This window comes from Ruditapes philippinarum, unplaced genomic scaffold (genome assembly GCF_026571515.1).
Source record: "Ruditapes philippinarum isolate M1 unplaced genomic scaffold, ASM2657151v2 ctg5861_1_1_1_1, whole genome shotgun sequence".
Taxonomy (NCBI): domain Eukaryota; kingdom Metazoa; phylum Mollusca; class Bivalvia; order Venerida; family Veneridae; genus Ruditapes; species Ruditapes philippinarum.
The window spans coordinates 76,594-86,206 of NW_026852809.1; the positions used below are offsets into that span (position 1 = coordinate 76,594).

Sequence of the window (9,613 nt, forward strand, 5' to 3'; positions counted from 1 at the left end):
CTGTTAGAAAGTACCTACTAGAAAATTATAAAAGTCTTTCAGAAGATATATGTGTACAACTAATGTGTTAGGCAATGTGATCAAATATTTAGGTGATAGTAATACTAGGCTTATTTTAAAAAGGGCATACTTTTATAAATATATTTCCTTTTTCAACCAAAATTTTGACCAAAGTTAGTTAGTTTAATTTTTTTCTTGTTGTTTTTTGTTTGTTTTTTTTTTGTTAGGGGGGAAGGGTTAAAATTATGATTTTTTTTTTTTTTTTTTTTTTTTTTTTTTTTTCTATGGACCCCATTGGAAATAAACATTTAGCTTAATGGAATATCCATAGGTGCATAGTACCTTTTATTTTATTTTTTATGACAAAAGTGTGCTCTTTTATGCTGTTTTATGATCTCATTTTATATATATGATTTATATATGTTATCTCTTAACTGTATGATTTTATATTTTGTATCATGTGCTATGTTCCTAAAATGTATAAATAAAAAAAAATAAATAAAAATATCGCTAGAGAAGAGAATTGAAGATTAGATTAGAAAATGTATTGTCGAATGATACAAATTTATTTTTTCTGGTTACACGTAAAACGTAGAAAATAAAGGACAAAGAAAACACAGTTAAAATCGTATTTCTAGGATAAAAGGGTTACAATCAAATAATGATTTAATAATGGAAGTCAGTTCTCAATATAATAATTATGCAAATTTGAAAAACAGTGATACACAGGGTACAAGTTACCTATAGATACTGGTTAATGTGTTTCAATGATTCTGCAGCAATGTATGTCACTTTTATGCTATTTATGTAGACCCAGGGTGCATAATAAGTGATACTGCTGTATGCAGGCCAATGTATAGATATTCTTCACAGAAATCATACACCTATAAATATACATTGAGAAATGTAATGTGAGCAATTGTCTGTCCATTTCTTTTTTAAATTATATTACAAAGAACGAGTTAAATCTAACAGCAAGATATTCCTAAAATATGTCTAGAAAGCAAATCAAATTCTGGAAAGTTGCATTGGTTGTTAGACAATATTAAAAGCTGCATATGCTGAAAAAATACTATAAATGTATGTAATCTCTTCATGAAAGTTTTCACTTATGTAATGTATGTATGCATATAATTTAGACTTTTTCAAGCTGTAATTTATCAATAGATTCAGCACTACTTTTTTGCTGAACCACAAACCAATTTCCGATTAGAAGTGCTTTGATCTTTTACCTCTCATATATGAGGTGAAACTGATAATTTAAAAATGAAACACGGAAGTGATTCAAATTATTATATGACTTTATAGGTATTAGCAAAAAGTACTTTGCAAGCAATTTAGCAGGCAATTAGGCCATAAATTTGGTTAATTAGCACGTAATAAGGACATATTTCTGATCGAATTATTTCTTTAATATGCCTTATAGGCCTGATGTGGTGCGTGCTATTGGTTAACAAACTAGTATGACTGATTACTAAAATAAAGAAAAATCACTGCATGTTGACTCGATAGATCTATCTGGAAACAGAGCATACCATTTAAATGATCTTTTTCTTAATCACTATATAATATTTTAGTTTAGATGGATTTAAAACATGTGTGTATTTGTTTTACATTTCTTTTATTGGTCTTTAATGAAATTAACGTAAACTTAAGCATTGGTGTAAACGCTTATATGGACAGACACCCTATTTCATACTATGAAAATTTTGCCTATGGTGGCAAGGACGGCTTTCCTTTTCCACTACAAGATCCCGAGTTATTCAACACCCCTTCAGAGTCTGTAGAAGGACGCTACAGACACGCTGCTGTGGCAACCGATTCATTTGAATGCTCTAAAATAGGCACGTAAGTTGGCATAATTATATGTTTTAACATTAAAATAATAAAGTAGTTTAAGAATGTTTTGAATTAAGGTGACAACGGAGTCAATTATCACTGAAAATACCTAAAATGAGATTTTTTGCTTAGTATATTTATCCATCTTTTCTGAACACATTCGTGATTTAATTTTGGAAGCAGTTTGTCCAAAAGATGTGTTTTTAAACGTTTTAAAACGTTACCTGTACCATTTTTATCTGCTATTCGCATAACCTGTCAATTATCGATAACGCTCCGGCCCCTGTTGAGGCATCAATAAGGGAAATCGGTAGATGCGTGAATTACCGGTCCATACTGGTCCATACTTCTCGTAATTCATGTATCGTACAAATACCGAATATCGTCTACCTTTTATTTAGCCTTTTTTATAAAATAAGAAATTGTCGGCCAATGTACGTAACATGATCTATGAAACATAAATAATTATAAGCATAGCGGCAAATCGCACGACCACGGGGTTGATTAAAAATATAGTTGCTAAAATATCCATAATGTGTGAAAATAATTTGTCTGTCCCGTTAATCTGATAGATATTACATTGAGTTTATGGACTTTTGTACGGATTCAAGGGCTTGCTTCACATTCAACCTCGTTTTCTAACAATGTCAAGTAAAACAACAACAAAAACAGACAACATTTTTTATGTGAACGCCTATATGACTTGTGGTAAGGTGTCCCTGACAAATTTCTAAACCATTTTAGGTTGTCTAAGGATGATTATTTCTCTATGAATCAATAAAAAAAGATAATAAAATATATTATCAGTGAATGCTTTGAATAAATTGTTCGCCAGTAAATCGAACACAGTACTAATAAACCTGGGACAAAGTATGGAATTTATTGTATATCCCAGTAGAAACTGGATCTCTATGCCGTGCTTAGATGCATAGATGATATTCATGATAATAGAAGTCAAGAAGGTCAGATCATAATGATCGAGTGATACCTTTTACTTCTATTAAAATATGTGAAGCATTTATATCAATTTGGAGGAAAAAATATATAATATCCCGTTCTTATTTGTACATCTACCATGGACTTTAAAAGACCGTCAGAAGCTCAGTTTTTAGTTATTTTAATTTATATTTTAACAGAATTTCATAAACGAATACACAGAGTGACACTGGTATAATATATTAATAATAATGCTGATGAAAATAATAATAAAATTCAAAATACCCCGCTAGCGGTGCGCAAATACGTTCTATCCACCCCCACCGAGTGCCTCAAACTTTACCGAGAGTCACGTGACATGTGCGACCGATACCAGACGGACAGAAAATCACGTTAAGATTTGAAGAAATTTCTGTTATAAACTGATATTTATCAGCAACTTTTTAATTGGTCAGATGTCACTGGGTCATAAAATGTTGTTAGAGTATGTTACCGCAACTTGTGACCCTCTCGAGTGCGATATTTGTGTATTATGCAATTATTTAGCGTGAAACGTGGGGGTCCGAGAGAGAACAGCCGATTTATGACACTTCGTTTGATGCGGGTCGGACTAACTTTGAATCGGCATAACTTTTTGAATAATCAAGCAATTAACATGCGGTTTAAAGAACATGAAAGGGAATTCATTTACGGAGGGAACTGTGTCAGGGATTTTTGTTTGCTCAATCAGCGACTTAATTATCTTTGATAACGTAACATGTATGGTGAAAAAAAGTCGCATAAAATGTTTGACGTTACGTAATATTTTTTAGAAAAGATAGAAAGAATTTGAGACACGCTTCCCCAGATATTATAAGTATGTTTATTTTCCAAAAGTTTGATGACAAAAAAATAAAAAATGACTTTGATATGACGATTTAAAATTTTAGGATTTTTATTAAAAATCAATCATTTACAAAGGCATTTTTTTCAAATATGTTATTTTTTAAGATGATCAACGACATTTAATGCACAAAGATTAAATAAATAACAATTATTACTAAAATAAGTTGGTTTAAATGACATTTATGTGAGTACCACGTTAAGTGTCTGTTGTCACCTTAATGCTTTAAGTGCTCATGCTTGTGCTAAGTAGCGAGATATGTTTAACACATCCATCATATTGACAAAGTTTGCAAACCGAGTGTTGAGTTTTTGGAATTAATACTATAAGACCACCAACAAAGGATTCAAGAGCAGTAACAGGTGACATTGGCATCTCAGTGTTTTAGTATTTGTTTGGTATTTTCGGTTCACTGATTCAAGTATCTTACGATTAAATTCTTTGCTTATTTAAGTCTTTGTATGGGGAAACTTTTGTTTGTTTAGATATCCCATAGTGCAAGTTTTATTTATTTTAGTTTATCACCGTTTTTTTCTGTAAAATGTGTTGTTTGTAACACAGTCAAGTATTATCTTTATTTATTTGTAAGCACAATAACTTTATATTCGAAAAATGAAAAACAGCAGACAAGGGAAATTAATTTCAATCGTGAAATAGTTTGGCACATGGATATTTTTTCAGTTATATCATTTCTATGAATGTTTAAAGAAAACTCATTAATGGAGTTAGTACATAAATAAGTTCGAGTGTTGATCGCATTGAATTTAAAAGAACGTTAAAAAAAATTCAGCTTAAACTCGCTGTTTTTTAACATTTCTTAAGTAATCAAACTTTCAGAAATGTGTAAAACAATTCAAGCAATACAAGTTTCGACATGTTTCTTTCTATTGTTTTTTTTTTCTTTTTTCCTACTAAGTCAACATTTTAAGTTTAAAGAACGATTGCCTTCAAAGGTATTTAGATTAATATTGAGCCAAATCTGGTAACCATCTTGACAAGTCTATTCATTTACAACATATATATATATATATATACATATATTTACCATAAGGGACATAATGAGACGCCAGGGCGGAAGTGCCATTGACGCTGCCATTGCCGCCACGTTGTGTTCTGGTGTCGTTAACCCTCAAAGCTGCGGAATCGGTGGTGGGCATTTCCTTACATATTATAACAGGTACATTCTACAAATGACATTCATGTTACTGTTACTGTTGTACATTCACATGTTAGAATTTTCATGAAAGTCATAAAAATGTAGATGATATCAACACATGTAAAGCAACACTCATCAATAAATATCAAATTATGTAATGAAACTTTAAGACTTAGCTTGTACCTTGACTTTTTAAAAATGTTTGGCTTGCAGAATGTTTGTTGGTTTTACATCGCATCAAGACTTTAAAGGTCATATGTCGACTTTCAAGTTTTACTGATGGATAAAGACCTCAAGTGCCCTTCTTTGCATCATTTCAACGCAAGCTGACACCTGAGTAGAAACACCGGTTTCTGTAAGCTAGTTACATAAAGAACACAAAGTCCTTTGCGGGATTTGAACCCAAAGCTGTGTGAGCTTAGACATTTTAAGTTGGAGTTATTTCATAAAAATATAGTTCTGTCTTCTTGAACCAGAGCAAATGGCTATGTTTATTCGGTTATCGGAAGAGAAAGGGCGCCCTTAGCTTCAACCGAGGACATGTTTACCGAGGACAAAAACACGTCATCACAGTTAGGTAAGTTACAAAAAAAACAATTGATACTCAAAAAGTTCTTATTAATTATTAGTTGGTAAATAAAATTAGCTATTAAGTCGACATTAGAAGCTTAGAACATGTCATCAAGATTGAGGAAAATTTTAAAAGTATGGAAATTACATGTTTGCAGCCTGTCATAAATCGATAAAACCCTACAGCGTGAATATTAATAATAAAATCCCGTCTGACCTTTTTTGCCCGTGTGCCCTGCCATGTTTGATGTCCTGCGAGGCTCTTTGACGATAGTCCTGTGTCGGGGATGCGTTTGTTGAATGCCGCCCTTCCTTGCTGATATTTTTCTTTTCATATCTTAATTGATATCAATATTTCAAAATTCTCTCCCTCGTTCCACGTCGGTGCATAAGTTGGTTCCTTTTAGGCTGTATGCGGGAGATGCGCCTTGTGTATCCCTCGTTATCGATCTTAGATCTCACATTTCTGTGTGAGAATGTTGTCATATTCATATGAATGAAAGAACGATCGATCCAATAGATTTTGTACCAAACGATTTTATCGAATACAATAAGAAGTTTATATAAATTTATTAAAAACTGGAAACATTTAAAGACGGCAAATCATCGGAAAGAAGACAATGTTGCAGGATAGGCATGTTTTCTTTATGTATAGATTTTAACTCTTTTTTTTCTTCATCACATGAAAGGAGGCAAAGCTATTGCTGTCCCTGGAGAAATCCAAGGTTTTTATGAAGCGTGGAAAATAGGAGGTCGGCTGCCCTGGAAGCAGTTATTCTTACCAACTATAAATTTATGTAGAAAAGGTATAACTATAGGAAAAGCGCTCCGTCGTGCTATTACTAATACAGAAAGATTTCTCGAACAGTTTCAATCATTCAGGTATACCATAAATATAGAAAGTCTTATCCTTAAACTTCACTATAATGTTTTGAATTTTATTATTTATTATGGTTTTCTGAAATTTCTTCAAGAAAGTTTGACGATATGTTACAAATCTGAATACATTTTCCGAAACGAAACACTTGTAAAGTGTTTAAGACTCGGTTTGATTGAGCCTGTTTATTGGCAGAAATTGTTATCATTTAATTTCCATGTCCAAAAACGTCGATTTAAGCAAAGTTGATTTAAAAATGACATGCAAATGTGCTTATTTAACTATGAAAACTGAACATCACATGTGACTTCCATGTCATTTTCCATACAATTACATTTAGTATGTAGTAAGGTTCAACAAGTGAGGTGATGCCTCATTAAAATTTGGAAATTCATACTCACTAGGTTTAACAAGCATTATGACACAATGTATTATACCAAACGTTCTTATGACATAAAACGATCAAATAGTTACGATACGGATATGAATGTTTTCAGAGATTTCCTAACAAATCCAGATACTAGAGAGATATATCAAGAGGGTGACACAATGTTCCGTCCACGACTTGCAAACACATTAGAGGTTATAGCAGAAGAAGGACCAAATGCATTTTATGGAGGAAGTCTTACCGACTCTATACTTGCTGAAATAGCTGACTCAGGTATGATTCGCTTATTAAGCTAAGCATTTTTATGAACAGACCCAATACAACAAAGTCTGCAATTGTCAACTATTTGTTATTGTGGCAGCTGTAAAATGTGATTAGGTTTTCTTGTCCTTCGGAGATAATTGGTTCCAAAACTTTTAGCTTTGAGATTTGAATACTGCTAGGGGCGTGAGCGATGTTGAATGTCCCGTCATCTATCACGAACAAACACAATGTAACGGAGTGTACAACTATTTTTGAATGTTTACATGTCCCTCGTTTATCTTTGTCCAGACTGTTGTATCATATTGGTAACATTTTTGTTCGTGTCTGGCTATGATATTCTTCGCTTAGAGGCGTTTAAATTATTGACAAATTAATCAATATTTTTCACGTTTTAACCGCAAGCAAGTACATACAGAGTATTTAATCTCATCTCTTTAAATCTAAGGTATTGCTTTATATCGTGAAACTGAATAAAAATATTTCATTTTGTTTCATATTCTTAGTTCTTATCTTATTATTTCACAAATACCATGGTTATAAATGCGGGTTTAAAGAATTGTTCAGCTTTTTTTAATGAGCTTGACTGTTGAATGTAAAGCACATTTGACAAGACATAATAGAAGTGGTAAGTAGAGTAATAATCCAGTCAATCATTGTAAACAAGTAATGGTGATAAATTTAAAATTATTCTTCACTGCCAAAATGTACATTGCAATAAAAGATTTGCCTTACACGTTACACTTGTTCTTCATAAATTTAACTAATTTCATAATTGTCATCATCACTGTCATCAAGACTTATTACAGTTCTGCTTTACAACATACTTTGTTTTATTCCGTCAACTTTCAGTTTCCTCGACACGTCTAAATGTGTTTTAACAAAAGTGTTTTGTCTAGTTTGCACAATTCAGCTGTTACTAAAATAGGTTAAATCTTTTACTTAGAAATTCTTGTTTCCCGTCAAACCCCGTCAAACCCTGTTTTTTAGCTCACCAGAGCCGAAGGCTCGTATAAAAGGGGGATGCTCCGTCGTCCGTCGTCATGCGTCAACAATCGTCTTCTTCTCTGAAACTACCAAGCTGATTTACTTCAAATTTGGTCTGTATCATCTTTGTGACAGTCACACTTGAATTTGCTCATGTCATTCCAATTGGCCCCTTTTAGAGGTCAGCAGAGCTAAAAATAGAAAAACCTTTAAACATCTTCTTCTACAGAACTAATTGATGGATGATCACCAAACTTTGTCTGTAGCATTCTTGGGTAGTATTTTATCAAGTTTGCTCATATGAATTTGATTGGCCCCTTTGAGGGGTCTCTAGGGCTAAAAGTAGAAAAACCTTTAAACATCTTCTTCTACAGAACTAATTGATGGATGATCACCAAACTTTGTCTGTAGCATTCTTTGATAGTATTTTATCAAGTTTGCTCATATGAATTTTAGTGGCCCCTTTTAGAGGCCGCTTAAGCTAAAAATAGAAAAACCTTTAAACGTCTATATCTACCGAACTAATTGATGGATGATCACCAAACTTTGTCTGAAGCATTCTTAGGTAGTCTTTTATCAAGTTTGCTATTATTATTTTGATTGGCCCCTTTGAGGGGTCTCTAGGGCTAAAAATAGAAAAACCTTTAAACATCTTCTCCTACAGAACTAATTGATGGATGATCACCAAATTTTGTCTGTAGCATTCTCGGATAGTGTTTTATCAAGTTTGCTCATATTAATTTGACGCCCCTTTTAGAGGCAACTTAAGCTAAAAATAGAAAAACCTTTAAACGTCTATATCTACAGAACTAATTGATGGATGATCACCAAACTTTGTCTGTAACATTCTTAGGTAGTTTTTTATCAAGTTTGCTAATTTTATTTTGATTGGCCCCTTTGAGGGGTCTCTAGAGCTAAAAATAGAAAAACCCTTAAACATCTTCTCCTACAGAATTAATTGATGGATCATCACCAAACTTTGTCGGTAGCATTCTCGGGTAGTGTTTTATCAATTTTGCTCATATTAATTTGATTGGCCCCTTTAAGGGTCTCTTTAGCTAAAACTAAAAAAAAACATTTAGATACCTTCTTCTACAGAACTAACTGCTGGATGATCACCAAACTTTGTCTGTAGCTTTTTGGGTAGTCTTTTATCAAGTTCGCTCATATGAATTTGATTGACCCTTTTAAGGGGCCGCTTAAGCTAAAAATACCTTTCAACGTCTATTTCTACAGAACTAATGAATGGATGATCACCAAACTTTGTCTGAAGCATTGTTGGGTAGTCTTTTATCAAGTTTGCTTATATTATTTTGATTGGCCCATTTAAGGGACCGCTAAAATTAAAAATAGAAATACGTTAAATCGTCTATTGCTACAGTACTAATTGATGGATGATCACCAAACATTGTCTGTAGCATTATTGGGTAGACTTTTATCAAGTTTGCTCATATTAATTTGATTGGCTCCTTTTAGGGGCCGCTTAAGCTAAAAATAGAAAAACCTTTAAACGTCTTCTACTACAGAACTAATTGATTGATGATCAGTGAACTTTGTCTGTACACTATTGGGTAGTATCAAGTTTGCTCATATTAATTTGATTAGCCCCTTTTAGGGACCGCTAAAATTAAAAATAGAAATACGTTTAAACATCTTCTCCTACAGAACTAATTGATGGATGATCACCAAAACTTTGTCTGTAGATCTCTCTCTTTT

At 32.7% G+C, this 9,613-nt stretch overlaps 1 protein-coding gene across 1 annotated transcript; it reads left to right on the forward strand.

The window, feature by feature from the left end:
* Window positions 1-1,731: 1,731 nt before the first annotated feature.
* Window positions 1,732-6,922, forward strand: LOC132725060 (glutathione hydrolase 1 proenzyme-like; the record flags this gene model as incomplete). Its single annotated transcript, XM_060710057.1, has 5 exons — window positions 1,732-1,848; window positions 4,710-4,835; window positions 5,291-5,391; window positions 6,074-6,266; window positions 6,759-6,922. Coding segments are annotated over exons 2-5 (577 nt in total), but the record flags the coding sequence as incomplete, so codon positions are not given.
* Between the last annotated feature and the right edge of the window lie 2,691 nt (window positions 6,923-9,613).